This window comes from Glycine soja, chromosome 20 (assembly GCF_004193775.1).
Source record: "Glycine soja cultivar W05 chromosome 20, ASM419377v2, whole genome shotgun sequence".
Taxonomy (NCBI): Eukaryota; Viridiplantae; Streptophyta; class Magnoliopsida; order Fabales; family Fabaceae; genus Glycine; species Glycine soja.
Genome location: NC_041021.1, coordinates 32,276,773 through 32,300,707, shown reverse-complemented (window position 1 = coordinate 32,300,707; position 23,935 = coordinate 32,276,773). Strand labels below are relative to the sequence as shown.

At 36.9% G+C, this 23,935-nt stretch overlaps 1 protein-coding gene, 1 non-coding gene and 1 pseudogene across 2 annotated transcripts; 2 read left to right on the top strand and 1 right to left on the bottom strand.

Annotated features, from left to right (window-relative positions):
- The first annotated feature begins 422 nt into the window (after positions 1-422).
- On the top strand, positions 423-1,451 carry LOC114402660 (dirigent protein 18-like). The gene has a single exon (XM_028365312.1). The coding sequence runs from the start codon at positions 464-466 to the stop codon at positions 1,256-1,258; it is 795 nt and encodes a 264-aa protein (XP_028221113.1). The 5' UTR covers positions 423-463; the 3' UTR covers positions 1,259-1,451.
- Positions 1,452-2,124: 673 nt separating this feature from the next.
- LOC114401991 lies at positions 2,125-23,549 on the bottom strand (annotated as a pseudogene).
- LOC114403946 lies at positions 17,546-17,652 on the top strand. The gene has a single exon (XR_003664713.1). It is a non-coding gene; the product is annotated as a small nucleolar RNA R71 (small nucleolar RNA).
- Positions 23,550-23,935: the final 386 nt, after the last annotated feature.

The following is a 23,935-nucleotide window of genomic DNA, read 5'->3' as shown; positions in this document are numbered from 1 at the left end:
CGAAAATACAACATTATTGTTTACCCATTAGAGGGACAATTAATTAAGCTATTGTCTTGAGATTTTGATTTAGTTGTACTTGCACCTCTCAAATTTCTGACTTTCCTTCCACTGCCCTGTGGCTGTATCTTATACAAAATCTTTCATAACGAAAGCATTTGAAAAGGAGTGGTTGTGAGTGACAACAAATTATTACTTTTTCCCATGGATTTCTACACAAGGAACCTCGTAGCACAGTTACTTTCTCTCACTACATCTAAACAATGCCACTAAACACAAATGTTGACTAATTTATTTTGGTAGAACTTAAGGCACAACTAATCTACTTTCCTCTTAATTTCAACAACTTCATTATCACCTATGCCTCACAACCACTCCAACACACTCTGTGTTCCCTCTTATTTAATACCAAGACATGCATTTCATTCCACATCCTCTCTAGATTCATTATCATATAGAAGAAATGGCATCTACATCTCAAACACTTGGAAACAAGATTGCTATGGGAATGGGATCATTAACTGCAGCTTCCTTGGCAATGTTGCTTGCCTTTGCAAATTTGGCAACAACTATGGCAGCAGTTGACCCCACTGCAGCCACTGGGAAAGAACATGTTATTGAGCTTTACATGCATGACATTCTAGGGGGCAGCAACCCAACAGCTCGACCGGTGACTGGCTTGCTGGGAAGCATATACAGTGGTCAAGTACCCTTTGCAATGCCAGTAGGATTCAACACCCAAGGGACAGCCATCCCTAATGCCAATGGTGCTAACCCCACTGTCAATGGAGTTTTTGGCATCCCACTAGGAACTGGATTGGCAGGTACTTCATTTGCACCAAACTCAGGCAACAACAACAACCAAAACAATGCCCCTCTGCAGTTAGGACCTGATGGACTGGGACTAGGCTTTGGTACAATCACTGTTATTGATGATATATTGACCTCTCAACCTGAGTTGGGGTCTCAAATAGTTGGGAAGGCTCAAGGTGTGTATGTGGCAAGTTCAGCAGATGGGACTAGACAGATGATGGCTTTTACAGTCCTGTTTGAAGGAGGGGAATATGGTGATAGCTTGAACTTTTATGGCTTGTACAAGATAGGAAGCACCATGTCACAAATATCTGTGATGGGGGGCACAGGGAAGTTTAAGAATGCAAGGGGGTTTGCTGAACTGAGAGCTCTTATCCCACCAGGACAGATTGCCACTGATGGTGCAGAGACACTGCTGAGGATCACTATCTATTTGAAACACTAAAACTTTAGTGTGGAAATGTAAAAGCATCTGGGTGCTGTTCTTTTACGGATGAGTATGAGATTGGTCTTGTATATTATTGTCAGTTTGATACTTTGTTTACAGAATGTATTTGAAATCTTAGTTGTAATCCCAAGAAACCTAATGTTGATTTCTTTTTTTCTTTTTAAATGAATTATGTCACTTGGAGTTCGGATTTTGATTTTTGAATACAAGCAGAACTGCAGAAGCAATAAATATCACGGACTCAGACAATGAAAGGTTACAAGTAAAATTTAAATAAGAATTAAGCAAATCAATCATAAGCTATCAATATCATGAGTGCGGAAAGCCCAAGCTATGGTGTTGACATAAGTCATAAAGCAAAACAAAAGTATCATGGAAAATAATCAGGAAAAACACAGACCAACAAAGAGACAAGGTTTACTGCATATGAACATGTAAGAAAGTGGTATTCAGTAGTTCATATATATACTCAACTCTACCGGTTTACACTATGATCAACAATGCATCAGGAGTTCATAAACAACTTCCACCAAACCCATTTCTATACATCAAACAGAAATTTTGAAGCTAACTTTGGCAAAATAAACCTATACATACAAAATGTTGACCAAACTAAATTAAGGGCTGAAACCATGAGATATTTTTAACTATATGAAAATCCTTTTATTACTAGAGGTAGCTCTGTTGTCATAAATTGTTGTTGACATAAATTATAGAGGGATCTCTATTGCCAACTAATGATTCACCTTCAGTTAAACCAATGGATACCATTGATAGACAACTATCAAGTATCAACTATGATACAAGATTAGATGCGAATTTTATGATAATTAGTTACCAATTTGCATGCAGATCGTCACATTTCAATACAAACTGGTGACATTAACAGGAGAATTCAAGGCAGCTTCATCAAGCCCGTAGCGTGCATCTATCAAGTGCATTCAAAGTGATGCAGGACCTTTAGCCATCTTCATTCCCAGCTCACCAGCAACACCAAATACGGCTAATGCTGAAACTGCCGCATCCAAAGCATGGCTTTTGTCAAGGGCAACAAAGGCAGCAATCAGGGCAGTGACTGAACACCCAGTTGCTGTTATTTTCTGCATCATCGCCACCCCATTGTGAGCTCCAACAACTCAATTTCCATCCGTAACAATGTCAGTGGCTCCTGACACAGCAACTATTGCACCACTTGTCTGAGCTAACAACTTTGCAGTAACCGCATCCGTTGACTCATGAACACTGTCCACACCCTTGACAATGGAGCTAAATTACAAGATGTAGTGACAATTTTCTCAGATAAAAGGGGATTAGGGGAGAAAACAAATAATGAATACTTAGTTGAATTTTCAATGAGCCCCATACATCCTTATTTTCTTTTCACTTTTTCTTATGAAATATTGTCATACGAAGAATAAAAAAAAAACAATTTAATCTAGTAAATTGGCACCAGCGATCAGTTTGGGTCCTTGACTTTATTTATTCCGTAAAATTTACAACACTGGCAAATTTGCTACTTAAGATTAGAAGAACAAATTTTATAGACACGTTGTGTCTATAAAATTTACTACACTAACAAATTTGCTACTTAATGATGCAATCCTATCCCACATGGGCATTGAATAGAATACTCAAAGTAGATTGGATCAGAGATGCAAGAGAAGACCCTATGGTTCTGATGAGCCTTAGAGTAGATTTTGGGCTCATGGGCTAAGTATGAACCCACTTATTTTTGTATATATTATATTAGGATTTCATTATTTTTAGTCCTTGTATTTAGACCTCCATAATGTAGGTAGGGTACCCTAGAAATGTAAGATTTTTCAGGCCTTGTATTTTAGGGCACCTAGACTAGTTTTTGTATTAGGGGTAATTTTATAATTTCACATGCATTAATTGAATATTTGATGTGTGTGTTGGAAAATAAATTTAATTGAATTGGGAGAAGTCCAATCCAATTAACTTTTAGAGGGGGAGGTGAGCATTTGCTTGCTACAACTCATTGTCACATCATATAGTCACACTTTGTGCATGTCTTTCATGTTTTACATGCCTCATGACACCTAAGCACACTTAGTGGAGAATCTTGGACTTGATCTTGGATTAGTGGGCTGAACCATAACTAAAATTCACTAATCATAATTAGTGAAATTTTGGCTCCAAAATTTGGCTCCACAATTCAATTTCAAATTCAAGTGAAATTGGAATAAAAATTTAAATTTCCCTCCAATTTTGTATGACACTTAGGCTATAAATAGAGGCTATGTGTGTATATTTTTTCAACTTTGATCATTTGAGAATTACACTTCAAATTTCAAGCCTCAATTGAGGCACAAAATTTCGTGCTCCTTCTCTCCCTCTCCCTCCATTCATCTTCTCCTACCTTCAAGCTCTTATCCAAGGCTTTCTATGGTAGTGAGCTCCTTCTAGACTCATCTTCTCCTTGAAATGACGTCTCCAATCATCTTTCTTCCTTCTCCATTCCGCTGTCATTCATCTTCAAGAAGCAAAGGTCTCCATTGATGAAGAAGATCCAAGGCCAACAAGCTCCACATGGAGCTACATCATGTGGTATCAAGAGCATCTTCATCTAGTTGATGTTCTTTTAATTCCTCTATCTTTTTGTTAAGTGAATTCTTTTTAATTCTTTGTTCTTCATCTTATTCTCCATGTATATCCTCCATTGTCTTTTGGTTTGGTGCTGTTTAGAGTAGATTCAAAAAAAAATTGATTAAATCTTAGATCTACACTTGTTCTTGCATTTCTATGGTTCAAATTTTGTAGATCTACTCTTGAATCATGTTTTTGTGTTGATTTTAGGTTCTATCATTTTTCATTCATAATATTCTTATGCTGAACCTTAGATCTAAATTTGGTTCCAAAATATTGATTAGAAAAAAAACACAAAAATCTAAGTGTAAATCACTTAATCCATGTTGTCTTAGAGTCATGTTTAGTCATAGTTATTGTCACATTATGTTCTAAGTTTGTGTTGAATTTTTATTTTGTTGATTGAATTCTAGATACATTTGTTCATGTTTTCTTGTCATTCTTAGCCTATCTTTTGAATTTTGAGTCTAATTCATGCATGTTATTTAGTTCATAACATGTTCTAAATCAATTCCTAGAAGAAGTCTTGTTGTTAAACTCTTTTTTTTTTTCTAAGTTTCCTACATGATGCCTATGATGAAGTTGAGTTGTGGTGCTGAGTTGTGGCTGGATTTGTGAATCAAAATAAGTCTTAAGCTCTCTTGAATTGTGTTATTCAATATATTTGAGCATAATCAAACACAAATTGTAACTATCCAAGCCTTAAGCAACATAAACACTACTCTTGATTTCTAGGTTGAAATCGCTGGTGCTGGCAGCTTGAACATATGAACTTGTATAAATTACTGAGAATTGGTCAATATGTGTTTTGAGCTGAAATTTTTACTAAATTTTCTAGACATCTAGACCAAAATTATGAAAAAAAACTAAGCTATTTAGATTAAAGGAAAAATAAGAAAAATAACACAAGTTGGCAGAAAAATCAGTGTCTAGGAAAAAAAAGTGAAAGGGAAGTGTGTTTATTGTTTTGGCTCAAAATTTGTTCTATAATTGGTGCCTATTTTATATCAATCCTAGTTCTGAAATTTCAATTGAAAATTAGTGTGAAAAAAAGTTCCAAAACTAGAGGTTTCTTGAGTCTTTTTATTTTAGTTTTTTTACTCTACTCTAGAGTCATTCTAAGTTTCTTTTTGAGTCCTAGCTTGCTTTTATGTGCTTTTCGTTGCTTTAATTGTTGAAAAATCCCTGAAAATTTGTCTTGTTAAAACTCTATTGGTTTAGCTTTCATTTCATTTTTTGGGTCTTTGATTATTGCTTGTCTCTTTGTTTCCTTGTTTGTGAGTTGCCATATAGGGAATTGGAAAGGAGGATTGGTGCCATCCCTTGAAGAATTTGAGTCAAGAAGCAAGGGTAAAACTACCTTAAGAGCTATTGGACTAAGAAGCACTTCAAATTGAGTGAATCACCAAAGAGAGAACAACCACCAAAATTGAGGACCTTGCTGTAATTTTGTAATTGACAATTTACTTACTTTCATTGCTTTCAAATTTTGTAACAAAAAGGCCTTTCATTGGAAGTAAGTTGGGAGCCTCCAATAGGTCACCCTACTTCCATTTGTGTGTAATAATTTTAGGCAATTCTCCCTTAGGATTGTGAGTGTTTTGTTGAAAACCTTAAATGTGGTCATCCAAACACTCTTAGGATTCGCCTAATTTACATTTCTTGTTTACTTTCATAGCTTATTTCCTCTACCTTCCATTGTCAAACCGCCTAGATAGTTTGCCTTTTACTAATTAGTTTTTACCTTATCTTTCACACCTTTTTTAGTGTTTATTTTGGCTAGTTTCAACCATAGTTTCTTTTACCTTTTTTTTTTAAACTCCCAACAAGAAAGAACCACAACTTAGGACCCAACATGAGTCTTCATTCTTCATCTAGTGTTAATGGTGAAGGTTCTACTCCTAAGGACCCCTTGTATAAGATATTAGATGAGTTGAGATCCCTTAAGTTGTCGAAAGAAAAACAAGAGAGAAAATAAAAAGGAAAAAAAAGAGTGGAAGAAATAAGTCAAGATGAAAGAGAGAAAATAAGAGGGGAAGAAAGAAGGAAAATACTAAAAGAGTTAAGAAAAGAAAAGCATGCCTCCTATAGTAGTCATAACTCTTGCAAGAGCCTAAGTGAAGAACTTCATGACTATTATGAAGGAAGGCATAGATCACATCTTAGACCTCACTCCCATAGGAGAGAAAAGGATAGAAAGCCTCAAGAGGCTAACATTAACCTCCCATACTTCCATGGGAAGGACAATGTAAAGGCTAACTTAGATTGGGAAATAAGGGTAGAGCAACAACTTAAGAGGAAGTCTACTTCAAAATCTTATGACTCTCACTCTTATCTAAAGAAAGACCAAGGTCAAGGCATCTTAGGGATGATTCTTTCTAAGCCCAAAGAAGATAAAGGGAAGACAATAGAAAAGCAACCCCTTAAGGCTAGTATGCAAAAGAAGACTAGCTCTATGAAGTGCTTTAAATGTCTTGGAAGAGGACACATTACTTCTCAATGTCCCACCAAGAAAACCATGATTATGAGGGGCCAAGACATTTATAGTAGCCAAGATAAGGCTACTACTTCACCTTCCTCTAGTGAAAGTGAAAAAGCAAAAGGGAAAGAATCTAGTGAAGAGATTTACCCCCAAGAAGAAGGACAAACATTAATGGTTAAGGAGGAGTGTAAGGAGGTAAGTGTCTCCTCCAAGAGGTTAGCTAAGAAGGAAAGACATTTCAAAATAAAGAAAAATATTAAAGAAATTTCCCCTCTTAGACAACCTCCACATTTTCTCTTTTGTAAAAAGACACTTGTTAGCATTGTCACACCTCTTAGGCTTGAGTTTATTCCTCAAGTAAAGGAGTTGTTGGATGAGGGTTTGGTTCGCAAGAGCTTAAATCCTTGTGCTTTGTTGGTGCCCAAAGTAGGTATTATTAGGCACCGAATCCCTAAAATAGGTGGTATGATAAATGTTTTGAGAGGTGCAACACTCTTTTGTAAAATCACTCGTGAACCCAACATCTTCATGATTTGTGTACATAGTGACTCATTTGGTAGGTTTGTTCTTATTTTTAGTTTCAATACAAACTTAGGTACTCATATGGGACACCTTAGGTTTGTGATACTTTTTGGTATGAATAATCAACATGAAAATACAGAAAAAGGTATATTTTATTTCATTACTTTTCTTAATTTTTTAAATAGTCATCAAGGGGTTCCAATGAACTCTAAGAGAATAAAGGTCATTCCTGAGTGACCCACTCCACCAACTATAAGGAAAAATTGGGGCTTCCATGACTTAAAAAACTTTTTCAAAAGGTTTGTCCCATATTTTTCTATACTTGTAGCACCACTAATTGAGTTGGTGAGGAACCATGTTCCTTCATGGGAAGATGCCCAGGAAATGGGTTTTCAGACCTTACCTTACTTTAACTTTCCAAACACCACTAATATATATGTTTTTGTTCTTTTTACAGGTCTTGAGGAAAAAAACCCAGAGTTTCAAGAACTTCGGGATTTGAGGTCAAATCATTTTCAAGGGGGATGGAATGATGCAATCCTACCTCGCAAGGGCATTGGATAGAAGACTCCAAGTAGATTGGGCCAGAGATGCAAGAGAAGACCCTAGGGTTGTCATGAGCCTTAGGGTAGATTTCGGGCCCATGGGCTAAGTATGAGCCCACTTATCTTTGTACATATTAGATTGGGATTTTATTATTTTTGGTCTTGTATTTAGGGCTCCATAATGTAGCTAAAGTGCCCTAGAAATGTAGGATTTTTCAGCCCTTGAATTTTAGGGCACCTAGACTAGTTTTTGTATTAGGGGTAGTTTTGTAATTTCACATGCCTTAAGTGAATATTTGATGTGCGTGTTGGAAAATAAATTTAATTGAATTGGGAGAAGCCCAATCCAATTAAATTTTAGAGGGGAGGTGAGCATTTGCTTGCTACACCCCATTGCCACATCATATAGTCACACTTTGTGCATGTCCTTCATGCTTTACATGCCTCATGACACCTAAGCACACTTAGTGGAGAATCTTGGACTTGATCTTGGATTAGTGGGCTGAACCATTGTTAAAATGCACTAATCATAATTGGTGAAATTCTAGCTCCAAAATTTGGCTCCACAAATTCAATTGAAATTTGAATAGAAATTCAAATTTCCCTCCAATTTTGTGTGACACTTAGGCTATAAATAGAGGTCATGTGTGTGCATTTTTTCAACTTTGATCATTTGAGAATTACACTTCAAAGTTCAGATCTCAATTGAGGCACAAAATTTCGTGCTCCTTCTCTCCCTCTCCCTTGTAGAGCAAAAACATCTAAAAGAAAGAGAGCTCATCATTGATTGTCCCACTAGGTGGAATTCCACATTTCAAATGTTGTCAACAACATTGAAGTTCAAAACTGCATTTTCAGCCTATAGTGAAAGAGATCCACACTATACTTATGCACCTTCACACGAGGATTGGGAAAAAGTGCAAAAGGTTTGTACACTTTTAGAAGTTTTTAATGTAGCTACACATATAATCTCAGGCAGTGAGTATCCTACTGCTAATTTATATCTTCTAGAAGTTTGGAGGGTTAAACAAGTAATAGACAATGCATTAGAGGATACAACTTTTTTCATGAGAGAAATGGCAGGTTCAATGAAGGTAAAGTTTGACAAATATTGGGGAGAATGTAATATGTTGATGTCCATTGCAAGTGTTTTGGATCCTAGGTGCAAGTTCCATGTTGTTAACATATGTTTTCCATTGATATATAAGTCTGAAGAAATTTCAAAGGAGAATATAGAGAAGGTACGAAACTCACTTCAACAATTATATGATGAGTATGTGACTTTCAGTATCAATGAATCATCCTTAAATGAAATGAATGATACTGGCATAAATTCTTCAACTACCTCTGCATCTAAATATTCTATTGTCACTGGATTTGATCAAATAATGAACATTGTGCGTGCAAATGAAGCCATCCCTCCAATGAAATCAGGATTAGAGGATTATCTTAAGGAGAATGTTTATATTCCTGAAACTAGTAACTCTTCTTTTAGTGTGTTAGAGTGGTGGAGGAACAATAGCCTAAAATACAAGGTTTTATCAAAGATGGCGGGTGACATACTAGCTATTCCAATATCAACAGTAGCTTCAGAGTCTACATTTAGTGCTGGGGGTAGGGTAATTGATGAGTATCGTTCTAAACTAAATGAAGAATCTATTGAAGCGCTCATTTGCGGGGGGGATTGGCTTCGTCATAATTATAATTTGAAGAAAAATTCAAAGGTACATACTTATGGCTGTCATTTTAGTTCTTTTTTTGTATTTATTAATTAGTCCTAATAACATTTTTTCCCTTATTGTGAAGGTGAATGAAAAGCTTGAAGAAATCATCTTGAAGATAACTTGATTGCAGATGATTTGTAAATGTAAGTTCATTGTTGAAGTCACATTATAATTTTTAGTTGTATATGTTTTAGTGACATCTTGGCTCATATTTTTGTTACTGCTACGCAAGTTTATCTAGTTTATGTATTTAAACATTTTTAACAGATACTTAACTATGTCAAATTCAATTATTATTATAATTCTAGTACTATCAAGATGTTAAACATCAATACATCATGTTTGTGGTAGAAGTCTGCACTTTAATTTATTGGATTAAGGGTGTATATCTTGAATTATATTTTGTGTGCTAGCTTTATAGCAACTGACAGATTAATGATGATTATCTATACCATTTTTATGGCATTATGAATGACAGGATGAAGTGGCATATAAAGTGCTTAGAGAGTTCACGTGCATGTGGAAAATTTTCAAAAAGAAAGAGACTCAAGCTAAAAGGATATTGCAACAAGATTAATACTTCCAAGGAAAAGAATGTTTTGTAAAGACATTTTCACACAATTTAAATATTTTTGTTTGGCTATATTAGTGTAAATCATCTCTAATCCATACATTTTTTAATATTATGCTCTTTTTATTTTCTTTTGATATACTTTGTGCTTTAACGACTTGAATTCAATATGATTTTGTTTATCAATTATTTTTGGATTTGTACATTACTTATACGAAATTTTATAAGTTTCGTTTTTTAGTTAGTATTTCACTAGGTTTTAAAATAAATAATTAATCAAAGACGTCTTTAAGCAGGCTCGTTGATCGAGGCCGTACCCGAATCAAATAAACATGAAAATGCAGTAACTAGGAAGTAATCCTAGGTCGTTTCCCAATGAGCAGTGACAAACCAAATGTTCATAATATACTTGCAGTGACAGTAACGATTGGGGGGGGGGTTGGTTGTTTGGTAATTAAAGAGCAGAACAAGTAAACTGGAATACGAAACTACTAATATTAAAAACGGGTTGTTTCCTCTGATCCAGAAGCCATTCTCTTATCCTGGGTTATGGAGAATTCGTCCCTAACAGTCAACCACTTAATCCAACCCTATTTCAATTTACTAAGCGAAAATCAACTTAGGATTTTCAATACGTGATTAGGCACCACATACACCAGTTAGCCCTTCGTCCATTAAGCATGAACGCAAGTTAGGCTCAGAGGCAATTAATCGAACACGAAGCGTGCACTGATTAATGTTCACGAAATTGGGATAATTGGTGAAGGGAAAACTGCCAGGAAACCACATTACAAGCGAAACCTCAAAGAGAGTTGGGCTTCGTCCTCAAAAGGAAACAACACCAGAAAATCTAGCCTTCCATGGATTCAAACAGAAAACGCAAATGAAACATTAAACAGAAACGTAAATGAAAATAGAAGAAGAAGCAAGAACGAAACTGTAATTAGAAGCAGAAAACGTAAAATTGCATTACGTGAACAGTAGCATCAAGCAGAAAAACGAAAACCCTAAAACAAAAGCTCTGAATAATGAATAGCTTAACAGAATGCCCTGCACGAATCCCAAGGCAGCTATTTAAAAAAAGTCACTCAAAGTCACTGGGCCCTATTACAATACTCCGGCCCAAAACGAAATAAACACTGAACAACATAAAATAAAATTGCAAAATTTCCTAATTAGAAATTAACTAAGGTAAGCGCTGCTTTATTTGCCTTCTTCAAGTCCACAACCAAAATCCGGATTAAACCCAATGTTTCATTAATTCCTGAAATTAGATTAAAAACATCAAATTAGCTAAATGAGCCCAAATAATAAAACTGCCTAATTAATTGACAATTAAGACCAATCAATAATTAAAATGGTGCAAAAAGGGTTCAGAAAATAGAAGAAAATGATGGCACATAAAAAACCCCCCATACTTAGCCTTTTGCACTCCTGGGCAAAATGAAACAAAGAACAAAATCCAAGGATATCAAAGGGAGACAAACAAAAACATTCACATATTTCTCAATGAACATCAAGGAATGGGTAACATCTAACATAAGGAGATCCAAAAAGTCAAGACATTCATGAAAATCATCCAAGCAACCCAATCATGGCAAAATAGTTAATCAGCTCAAGAATGAAAAGTGATAAATTCTCACAAGATATACACTCTATCTCTCAAGTGTCTAGGCTACTATTTACCCTCAAAGCACCCATGAAAGCAAACACCACATAAACTTGGCAAGATTCTAAGATTGACAATCAACCCATAAACACAAGCACATGAGGATCAAAAGGTCTTTTAAGGTTGTAATGGGGCCAAGGACAAGGTATGGAAAAATATGGAATAAGTGGCTAAATCCCAAAGGGATAGAGGAGCAATGGGGAATAAGTGCATATTAAGAAAAAAATAAGAAAATAAAAAGAAGTAAAGATAAAATTTAAACATGAAGAGTAGAACCAAGAGTTTCATCATTCTTGTGCCATTTAAGATCTTATTCACTCAACTTTATTGCTTTTTTTTTCGAATTTTTTTTTTGATTTTTTTTTTACTCTATAGCCTTTGAGAAACAACATTTCATTCAGCATGTCCAACATTTAACCAATATACAATGTACATCAAGTATGGCCTGAAATACATCATGAAGCATAGCCAACAAAACAAATTGTCCAATGAAACAAAAACCCCCCACACTTATTCCCAAAACAATTCCAAAGCTCCAAAATTCCTTAAGGATATGGTGATATCATGTTTTTTCACTTAAGGCTTGTAGTGAGCTTCAAAACAAGGAAAGGGACACAAGGCTCAAAAGGGCTATCAAAGGAATTAATTCAAGGTAAGTCCATTTGGCTAGAAGCTTATAAGAACAAAATTGCCTCAATCATTTACAAATATGCATGTGAATTAGGACGCATCAACAAGAATCAAGCCAAGGCTATTGTGCAAGCAATCAATGGGGCAAAACACACCAAATGATTATGATGATGGATGGCTCAAATTCTCACAAAGGTAAACTCATCACTTTCAAATTGAGCTTTCAAAACTATCATGACATGTAGAGAAGAATCAAGGATTTCGAGTCAAAATGTCAAGAACTTTTATTTTCAAAACAATTACCCATTTCTTGAACATCCTATAATTCAAAGAAAAACATGCAAAGTCGTACTTGCACACAAAATTGACCCAAAATATTAAACTAAAAATCCGACGAAACTAACAACATCAACAAATTAACACAACTAACAAATTAACAAAACCAACAAAACTAGCAAAACCAAAGAACACTCCCCCCCCCCCCCCATACTTAAACAACACATTGTCCTCAATGTAGCACAATTAAAAGATTAAAAACAATTAAATCATCAAAAAGAAAAACTCTTGTTTGTGGAGGAAGAGTAGGGTGGAGTAAGGAAGTCTCTTCCACCACTACGTCCACTAAAGAAGGGTTCGTGAGGAATGACTTAAGTCGATGTCCATTGACCTTGAAGCTCTTGTTTGTGGAGTCGCTTTTGATCTCAACTGTACCATAAGGAAAAACATTAGTAACAACAAAAGGACCAATCCACTTAGACCTCAACTTACCACTCATGAGTCCAAGCCTAGAATTATACAATAACACTTTTTGCCCAACCATGAAGTCTTTTTTAACTATCATGCTATCATGGAACTTCTTGGTCTTTTCTTTGTAGAACTTGGCGTTCTCATAGGCTTCTAGGCGGATTTCATCTAACTCACTCAGTTGCAACTTTCTTTCCTCACCAGCTTGGTCCATAGAGAAGTTGCAAGTCTTCACTGCCCAGTAAGCTTTGTGCTCAATTTCCACTGGAAGATGACATGCCTTTCCAAAGACAACCCGATAAGGAGACATTCCTATGGGTGCTTTGTAGGCAGTCCGATGTGCCCAGAGAGCATCATCAAGCCTGGTACTCCAATCTTTCCTGCTTGGCTGCACAATCTTCTCTAAAATTCGCTTGATTTCTCGGTTAGAAATTTCTGCCTGTCCATTGGTCTGGGGGTGGTATGGTGTGGATACCCTGTGTACCACCCCATACTTTTTAAGCAGGGCATGCATTGTCCTGTTGCAAAAATGGGTTCCTTGATCACTAACAATTGCTTTAGGTACTCCAAACCTACAAAACAGATTAGACCTGACAAAGTCTGCGACAACTTTAGCATCATTAGTTCTAGTGGGCTTGGCTTCCACCCATTTTGAAACATAGTCAACTGCAAGGAGAATGTAAACATAACCAAAAGAGACAGGAAAAGGACCCATGAAATCTATACCCCAGACATCAAACACCTCACAGAATAGCATAGGTTGCTGAGGCATTTGTTGTCGCCATGTAAGTGTATTTCCTGCTCTCTGACACTGCTCACAAGTGCTGCAGATCTTCCACGCATCTTTAAAGATGGTGGACCAATAAAAACCACAATCAAGCACTTTGCGAGCTGTCCTTTGAACACCCAGATGACCTCCCGGTGCGGAAGAATGACAGAACTGCAGGACTGAGTCAGTCTCATGATCTGGAATGCATCGTCTAATGACCTGATCACTGCACAATTTCCACAAGTAGGGGTCATCCCAAATAAAATGCTTAGCATCACTTTTAATTTTATCCTTTTGGGCCTTAGATGCTAAGGGAGGAAAAACAGAGGCAACTAAATAATTGACAATGTTAGCAAACCAGGGAGTAGAAAGAGAGTCAGAAATACTATACAATATATACAAATGATCATCCGGGAAATCATCCCGAATAGGTGAATCTGCATCAGAGACACGTTCGATTCGACTCAAATGATCAGCAACTAGATTTTGTGCTCCGCTCCTATCACGGATCTCCAAGTCAAACTCTTGGAGCCAGAGCATCCATCGGATCTACCTAGGCTTAGAATCAGCCTTCTTCAACAAGTACTTTAGAGCTGCATGGTCAGTATAAACAATAATGCGAGTACCAAGCAAATAAGAACGAAATTTTTCAAGAGCAAAAACTATGGCTAGAAGCTCTTTCTCAGTAGTAGTATAATTTGCTTGGGCAGCATCTAAAGTCCTAGAAGCATAATATATCACCCTGGGCAATTTATCAATTTTCTGAGCAAGGACAGCCCCCAATGCATAATTTGATGCATCACACATAAGCTCAAAAGGGGTTGTCCAATCGGGTGCCTGGATGATGGGGGTGGTAGTCAACGCTCTTTTGAGGCAATCAAAAGCCTCTTTGCATCTGTCATTAAAGTCAAACTCCACCTCCTTTTGCAACAAGTTGGACAGTGGAAGGGCTACTTTGCTAAAATCCCTTATAAAGCGCCTGTAGAATCCTGCATGACCAAGAAAAGATCGCACCGCTCGCACACAAGAGGGGTAAGGCAATTGTGAAATAACAGAAATTTTTGCAGGATCTACTTCAATACCCTTATTGGAAATAATGTGGCCTAAAACTATACCTTGCTCAACCATAAAATGACATTTTTCAAAATTTAGAACAAGGTTAGTTTCAATGCATCTATTCAAAACTTTTTCCAAACTATTCAAACAACCATCAAAAGAGGATCCATATACAGTGAAATCATCCATAAACACCTCTATGCAATTTTCTAAAAAATCACTGAAAATACTAATCATGCACCGCTGGAAGGTACGAGGGGCATTGCATAGGCCGAAAGGCATGCTCCTATAAGCAAAAGTGCCGAAGGGGCAGGTGAATGTGGTCTTTTCCTGATCCTCAGGAGCAATAGTAATTTGCATATAACCAGAAAAACCATCAAGGAAACAGTAGTGGGATTTACCTGCCAGGCGTTCAAGCATCTGGTCAATGAATGGCAGGGGAAAATAGTCCTTTTTGGTAACCTGGTTCAGCCTCCTATAGTCAATGCAGACTCTCCAATTGTTCTGCACCCGAGTAGGAATCAGCTCCTCCTTCTCATTTCTGATCACTGTGAGGCCAGTCTTCTTCGGGACTACCTGGACGGGACTCACCCATTGGCTATCGGAGATAGGATAAATGATTCCAGCTTGCAAAAGCTTGGTTATCTCCTTCTTCACTACATCAAGAATCACCGGGTTGAGTCTTCTTTATGGTTGTCTTACTGGTTTAGCTCCATCCTCTAAATTTATTCGATGCATACATGTGGATGGGCTAATACCAGGAATGTCCGCCAGGGTCCAGCCTATAGCCTTCTTATGCTTCTTGAGAACTGACAACAACTTCTCCTCTTGCTCATCAGCAAGGGAGGCAGATATAATCACTGGAAAACTCTTGCTATCATCCAAGTAAGCGTATTTTAAATTTGATGGCAGAGGCTTCAATTCTGGTGTGGTCGGCTGGACAGTGGTAGAAGGAGATGGTTTCTCAGCCTTTACCTCATAAAGAAAGTCAGAGGTATGTGTACTTCCTGAAACATGGTTAGTCCTATCTGACTCTATAAAATCAATCTCGAGAGGTAAAACACCACCACCAGACATGCAATCAATATCACTCTCAGATTCACTCTCAGCTTCAAATTCAGACATATGATCAAGTACAATTTCAGACTCAATGCATGAAGAGTGAGAGGCATGCAGATTAGAATAAAGATCAGTCATGTATTCGTCAACAACATGGTCAATTATTTCAGCACGAAATACAGAAAGATCTTCAGATGGGTATTTTATAGCATCCAGAATATTAAAATGAACAGTTATGTCACCAAATTCCATAGACAGTGTGCCTGCATAAACATCTATCTTAGTTCTAGAAGTTTTCATAAAGGGTCTGCCTAGAATGATGGGAACTGATCCTTGAGAAAATCCATCTTCCATATTCAAGATATAAAAATCAACAGGGAAAATCAGTTCACCAACTCTAACTAAGACATCTTCTATGAAACCAACAGGATAGGCAACACTTCTATTAGCTAAATGAATTACCACATCAATTGACTGCAAGGGACCTAGAGATAGAGAATTAAAAATCGACAGAGGCATAACACTAACAGAGGCTCCTAAATCTAGCATGGCATTGTCAAACTTACTATTCCCTATAATACAAGGTATGCTGAATGTACCTGGATCTTTGCATTTTTCAGGAATTTGAGGAACAGATTTACCAATCAATGCGGAGACGTTTCTGCCCATGCTAATTCGTTCACTTCCTTTAAGCTTCCGCTTATTAGTGCACAACTCCTTCAAGAATTTGGCATATCTTGGAATTTGCTTTATTGCATCCAACAGAGGTATGTTTACCTCTACTTTTCTAAACGTTTCCAAGATCTCTTTCTCTGCCTCTTCCATTTTTTTGTTGGAAACTGCTCTTGGAGGGAATGGAAGAGGGGGAATGTGCTGCTTCTGCAAATCAGAATTACCTGTGGAAGAAGATTCACCTGCACAGAAATTGTTAGGTAAATTTTTGTCATCACCTTTTTCTGGAATAGAGTGAAGTTTGGCAGGTTCATTTGCAGATGAGGAAGGTGCTACGGGTTGAGGTTCTTGACATTGCTTTCCCGACCTCAATGAAATGGCACTGACATTTTTGGGATTTTGGACAGCTTGAGAACGCAGCTTGTCAGAATTCTGGGACTGTTGTTGATTCAATTGGGTAGCCAATTGTCCCATCTGATTGGTTAAGCTCTGAATGGAGGCTCTGGTCTCTTGCTGAAACTGCATGTTCTGCATAGTCATTTGCCTCACAAGTTCTTCGAGGGAAGGTTGTGGAGGGGCCTCAACTGTTGGCTGTTTCTGGGGTTGTTGCTGTTGTTGGATTGGTGGAGGAATGTATGGTCTGCTTGGGCCAGCAACATTTTGGAAGGAAGGAGCAGGCTGCTGTTGTTGTTGCTGAGGGCTGGACCATCTGAGGTTAGGGTGATTCCTCCATCCAGGGTTATATCTGTTGCTGGAGAGGTCATAATTGTTCTGCTGTGGTTGATTTTGCTGCTGAGGTTGAGGAGGTCTATTGTAAATATTTACAACATAAGCTTCAAGCTGCTCAATTGCTCTAGGTTGCTGCATGGAAGGGCAAAGGTGTGTATGGTGGTCAGCAGAGGAGCATAAACCACAAACCCTTGCGACAGGTACATATTTCTGATTCAAGGCCAGCTGGGTTACCAAGTTAACCAATGCATCCAGTTTGCCTTCAAGCTTCTTAGTTTCAGATGATGCAGATGGGTTTGTAGCTACCTCATGCACTCCTCTAATGACTATGGCATCATTTCTGGCGCTAAACTGCTGGGAGTTGGAGGCCATCTTTTTAATTAAATTTCTGGCTTCAGCAGGAGTCATGTCTCCAAGGGCTCCACCACTGGCAGCATCTATCATAATTCTCTCCATATTACTGAGTCCTTCATAAAAATATTGGAGAAGAAGTTGTTCTGAAATCTGATGGTGGGGGCAACTGGCACATAGTTTCTTAAATCTCTCCCAGTACTCATACAGGCTCTCTCCACTGAGTTGTCTAATACTTGAGATATCCTTCCTGATGGCTGTGGTCCTGGAAGCAGGGAAAATTTTTTCTAAGAATACTCTCTTAAGGTCATCCCAGCTCGTGATGGACCTTGGAGCAAGGTAATACAGCCAGTCCTTTGCCACTCCCTCTAATGAATGAGGAAAAGCCTTCAGAAATATGTGATCCTCTTGGACATCTCGGGGTTTCATGGTGGAGCAGACAATGTGAAATTCTTTCAAATGTTTGTGCGGGTCTTCACCTGCAAGGCCATGAAACTTTGGAAGCAAATGAATCAGTCCAATTTTAAGAACATATGGGACATCCTCATCAGGGTATTGGATGCACAAGCTTTCGTAGGTGAAATCAGGTGCAGCCATTTCCCTTAGAGTCCTCTCACGAGGTGGAGGTTGTGCCATGTTCTCAGAATGTGCAAAATCAGAATGCTCAGAATCAGAATGCTCAAAATTATAATGCTTAAGATCAGGATGTTCAAAATCACCAATAACAGAATGCACAGATTCACCAGTTATGGAATGCTCAGAATGATCAAAAGGTATAAAATGATGCCTAACTAATCTATGAAATGTCCTATCTATCTCAGGATCAAAGGGTTGTAAGTCAGATGGATTGCCTCTAGTCATACACTACATTCAGCATGCACACAACTAGTTGCCTTGTCATGTAAATAAAGGTGTAGGTTTGAACTACAACTACCCTCAAATGATATCCAAATGACTTGAAATTTTGTGAGCAACCCTATAAAATGATGAGAAGATAGCACAAAAAATTTCAGACAAACATTCAAAGTCTAACTATGAAAGCTAAAAATGGTAGGTTAAGAAAAATAAGTGAATAAAACTTGAAAAATAAAAAACTTTTGACAGAATCGCTTTTTTTGGACGATGGAGACCTCAGCCAGCCTATGGCGGGCTGCCAAGGCGTAGGAAATTTTTTTCTACCCCAAATGTTCATAATATACTTGCAGTAACAGTAACGATTGGGGGGGGGTTTGGTTATTTGGTAATTAAAGAGCAGAACAAGTAAACTGGAATACGAAACTACTAATATTAAAAACGGGTTGTTTCCTCTGATTCAGAAGCCATTCTCTTATCCTGGGTTATGGAGAATTCGTCCCTAACAGTCAACCACTTAATCCAACCCTATTTCAATTTACTAAGCGAAAATCAACTTAGGGTTTTCAATACGTGATTAGGCACCACATACACCAGTTAGCCCTTCGTCCATTAAGCATGAACGCAAGTTAGGCTCAGAGGCAATTAATCGAACACGAAGCGTGCACTGATTAATGTTCACGAAATTGGGATAACTGGTGAAGGGAAAACTGCCAGGAAACCACATTACAAGCGAAACCTCAAAGAGAGTTGGGCTTTGTCCTCAAAAGGAAACAACACCAGAAAATCTAGCCTTCCATGGATTCAAACAGAAAACGCAAATGAAACATTAAACAGAAACATAAATGAACAGAAACGTAAATGAAAATAGAAGAAGAAGCAAGAACGAAACTGTAATTAGAAGCAGAAAACGTAAAATTGCATTACGTGAACAGTAGCATCAAGCAGAAAAATGAAAACCCTAAAACAAAAGCTCTGAATAATGAATAGCTTAACAGAATGCCCTGCACGAATCCCAAGGCAGCTATTTAAAAAGAGTCACTCAAAGTCACTGGGCCCTATTACAATACTCCGGCCCAAAACGAAATAAACACTGAACAACATAAAATAAAATTGCGAAATTTCCTAATTAGAAATTAACTAAGGTAAGCGCTGCTTTATTTGCCCTCTTCAAGTCCACAACCAAAATCCGGATTAAGCCCAATGTTTCATTAATTCCTGAAATTAGATTAAAAACATCAAATTAGCTAAATGAGCCCAAATAATAAAACTGCCTAATTAATTGACAATTAAGACCAATCAATAATTAAAATGGAGCAAAAAGGGTTTAGAAAATAGAAGAAAATGATGGCACATCACTCGTGGGCCAAGCCAGGTTTTTATGTAAGCCGAGCCGAGCCTTAAAAAAAAAGCCTATGACAGGTAATGAGCCAAGCTCAAGCCTTACGTATTCAACTCAAGCCAAGCTCAAGCCTAGTAAAGCTTGGCTTGGCTTGGCTCATTTCCACCCCTACTCTCCCTCCATTCATCTTCTCATACCGCAAACTCTTATCCATGGTTTCCTATGGTGGTGAGCTTCTTCTAGACTCATTTTCTCATTGAAGTGGCGTCTCCAATCATCTTTCTTCCTTCTCCATTCCGCTGCCATTCATCTTCAAGAAGCCAAAGACTCCATTGATGAAGAAGATCCAAGGTGTACAAGCTCTACATGGAGCTACATCACGTTGTGTCTATGTTTTTTCTATTAATCATCATTAAACAAATAGTTACAAGGATTATTTTTTTAAGAAGGTTAAATTATTCATTTGGTCCCTATAGTTTCATGATTCTTACCTTTTTAGTCCCTATAGTTTACATTTTAATTCTCTTTTAGTCCTTGTTGTTTAAAAGTGTTCTTTTTAGTCCTTATAGTTTGAAAGTGATATTTTTAATCCCTATAATTTGTATTTTAATTACCTTTTAGACCTTACTACAAAAAAATATAAAAATAATTAGCTAAAAATTAGTAATAAATTACCAATTATTTTTTTACAAATTATCTTACCATAAATTAGTTACGAATTACTTGCTAATATTTTTGTAGTTAATTGTAATTGATAATATTACTCATATTTTGATGGTAAGGACTAAAATGGAATTAAAATATAAAATATAGGGACTAAAAAGACCACTTTCAAACTATAGGAACTAAAAGAAAATTAAAATACAAATTATAAGGACTAAAAAAATCACTTTCAAAACTATAGGGACTAAAACATAATTAAAATGTAAACTATAGGAACTAAAAAAACCACTTTCAAATTATAGGGACCAAAAAGGTAAGAATCGTGAAACTATAAAGACCAAATGTGTAATTTAACCTTTTAAGAAAAAATTATAAGAATTAAAATCAACAAAAAAAATTAAAAACCAAATCAGTATATTTGGAGAGACTAAAAAATATTCAATCTTTTAAAAAGTTATTAAGATAAATAGATTTTAAATTTTCATGTTATTTTTTTACAATATCAACTACTTAGAAATCATACAAATTAGATAATTATTCTAAAAATTAACAAACTTGATCATTCGGCACAATAATTTGTGAGTGATAAGACAATAATAGTGCATTCTAAATATAATACTTATTGGAGTAGAAGATTTATGAGACAAAAACAACATGCCCAAGAGGAAAAAAAATAACAGGCTTAAGTATGCTTTTAAGTATGATTTTGTTTCCCCAAAGTTAGTACTTTTTCATTTTTATCTATAAGTTTATTTTTTTTAATTTTAGTATCGGAAAATTAGCTTTTTCAATTTTGGTTCGTGTAAGCTTTTTTATTCATTTTTAGTTATTGTAAATTTGTATTTTTTTTCAATTTTAGAACCTTTACAATTTCATTTTTTTCATTTATAGTTGTCATATGCTCACGGAATCAAAATTGAAAACAAACGGCTAAAAATCAGCAAGATATCGTATAGAAACAAAAAAAAAATACACAAGGTTAAGTAAAAATGAATGAAACAATTTAAGTCAAAATAATAAGAACTCAATTTCTATAAATGAAATTAAATGGATGGATTGATTTGATGATTGATCACCTTGGAGGCGGCGTTGGTGTGTGGCTAAGCGGAGGCGGCTTAGGAGAGCGCAATGATCTCATGGGCATTTCCCCAGACAACGGTGGACTTCAGTCGGAGAAGTTTACAGCAGACATCGAGGTGGAAGGCGGAGGCGGAGGCAGTGTCATACCCTAATATCGTCTGGGGACCATTGTTTGATGGCCTGCAACCTTTGCTTGACCGCTTCAAGGTACTTAACATCCGTTGTTAGGTAATCCATGAAGTTCCGTGGCATGCCGAAAGTCGAAAGGGAGCATTGTCGCACAATTCGTAAAGTTCCGCAACATTCCAGAGGTCAAAAAAGGGATTATTGCGCAATCCATACGGTTTCGCGGCATTACGAAAAGAAAATAAGTGTCGTTACGTAATCCATAAAGTTCCGTAACGTTACGAAAAAGAATCAGCAAAAAAACACAAAAGGGGGTGTATTTAGTAAAAAGGGGTGTGCAAATAGCAACCAGGCCTACTTGGGCCTTCCAGGGTGTTCCAACAGAAGACGGTGCCTTTTGGTGGAAGCAACCCAGCTCGCCTTGGTGAGCTGAGCTCGCCTGGGTGAACTAGGCGGCAACCACCTCCCTCTTTTCGCCTATAAATAGGGGAAAAAGGGCAGAGTTATTTGGTTCAGCCCTTCTGGTATTTAGGATTCTCTTGAAATTAGTGAGAAAAATTGTTTCCGTGAAGAAAATCCAAGCCGAGGCACTTCCGTAACGCTTTCGAGACGTTTCCGTGGGCGATTTCATGAAGATTCTTCACCGTTCTTCATCATTCTTCATTCGTTCTTCGTCATTCTTCGGTCTTCAACCGGTAAGTTCCCGAAACCGAATCTTTCAATTCATTCTATGTAACTTTAGTGGTCCCCACTTGTTTCGCGTGCTTTTATTTTCATTTCGTTTGTTCTTTGTATCCCTTTTTGACGTGCTTTAACCATTTATTTAAGCCGTTTTCTCACCTAATCAATAATAAAATGAATTTCCACCGATCATTTGAGTTGTAATATCGTTTAATCTCTGTTAAAATAAAATCCAAACAATCTTTCACGCCGTAACCACATTTAAAACCAAAAGAGGCAAAATAATAATAAAATAATCAAAATATCTTTTAATAAAATAATCCAAAAAAATCAATCGGACGCTTTTCTTTGGGATTTTTCTTAATTGAATTGACTAATAACCAAAGTGAAACTAAGGCTAAAATAAACTCACAAATCAAGCTTTGTCCATAAAAATCACCTAAAAACCGTTTTAAAGTCCAATGCCTTAAATGGTCCTCTTTGCTTTTATTGGTTAACGTGGACTTTCGAAAGCCTAAAGTCAACATGTAACTTTGTCACTACTTTCAAAAACCAAGAGATCATTAATGGCCCAATGCCTTAATGTTTCTCTCCTTTCAAAAGAATCAAAAGATTGTTTAAATGGTCCAACGCCTTAAACGACTTTTTTGGTCACAATATATCTTGCAAAAAAGATAAAAACAACTTAACCAACGTTCAGTTCTCAAAGAACTACGTAGGTTTGATTTCCTTATCACGATTGAGGAATACGTAGGAGCAATGGAAACACCCTTGTCGACCACAAAAAGATAAAAAATACAAAAGGCATAAAAACGTAAAAGGGAAAATAAAACAATTTGAAGTCATATTTGCACACTCGATTAAAGGCTGCCGTCCCTTGTGACGGACGCGTGGGGTGCTAATACCTTCCCCGTGCATAAATACAAACTCTCGAACCTTTCACACTTAAAGTTCGTAGACCACAAATTTTCTGTTTTTTCCGACGTTTTCCTCGAATAAAAGTTGGTGGCGACTCCCCGCATTTTCCTTTCTTGGAAGACGCACCCATGAGCCTCGCGTCGCCCTCCCGCTGAAGGGTAGGTTGCGATAGGCAGCGATGGGGTCGAGCACCCACGATATGTCGAGCGTCGTGCATAGGCATGCAGGGGCTTCATGGCAGGGAGCCAGGAGGGTGAGAGCGTGCCAACATTGAGGACGAGGGCAGCGATGCACGGGGTGAAGTCGGGGAGCTCCTCGATGGCATGGAGCATGGTGGGGCAGGCGCCAGCAGAGAAGAGTGTGTTGGCAACGATGTCCATGGAGATGAAGTTGGTGATGATTGGATCAGGGGGGATTGGGAACGGAGCTTGGAGAGAAGGTTCCATGCCTTCGAACCCCATTGGTTTTGAGTTTCGGTAGTGTTTGGGTCCATAGAGAAAAAAAAAGTGCGTTGAAGAAGTGAGGAAGAAAGAAAGAAAGAGGTGAGAAGTAAAAAAAGTGTAGCGAGTGAAAGTATTTTTAAGAATTATTTTGAATGACTACATCGAGTGAAAGTATTCTTAAGAATTATTTAAAAATGATGGCACTTTATATTTTAATAAAAAATATGTTTCAAGATTATAACAAATATTATATATTTTAATTAAATTAATCAACTAAACACATAAAAATACAATGAATAAATATATAGAATTATATTAATTACAGTAATTCATGGGATTACCATGAGTATATATACTTATTAAATCAATCAATTAAATAATTAAATTTTATATTGATTCTTATTTTATATAATATGGTATTAATCAATTAATTAAA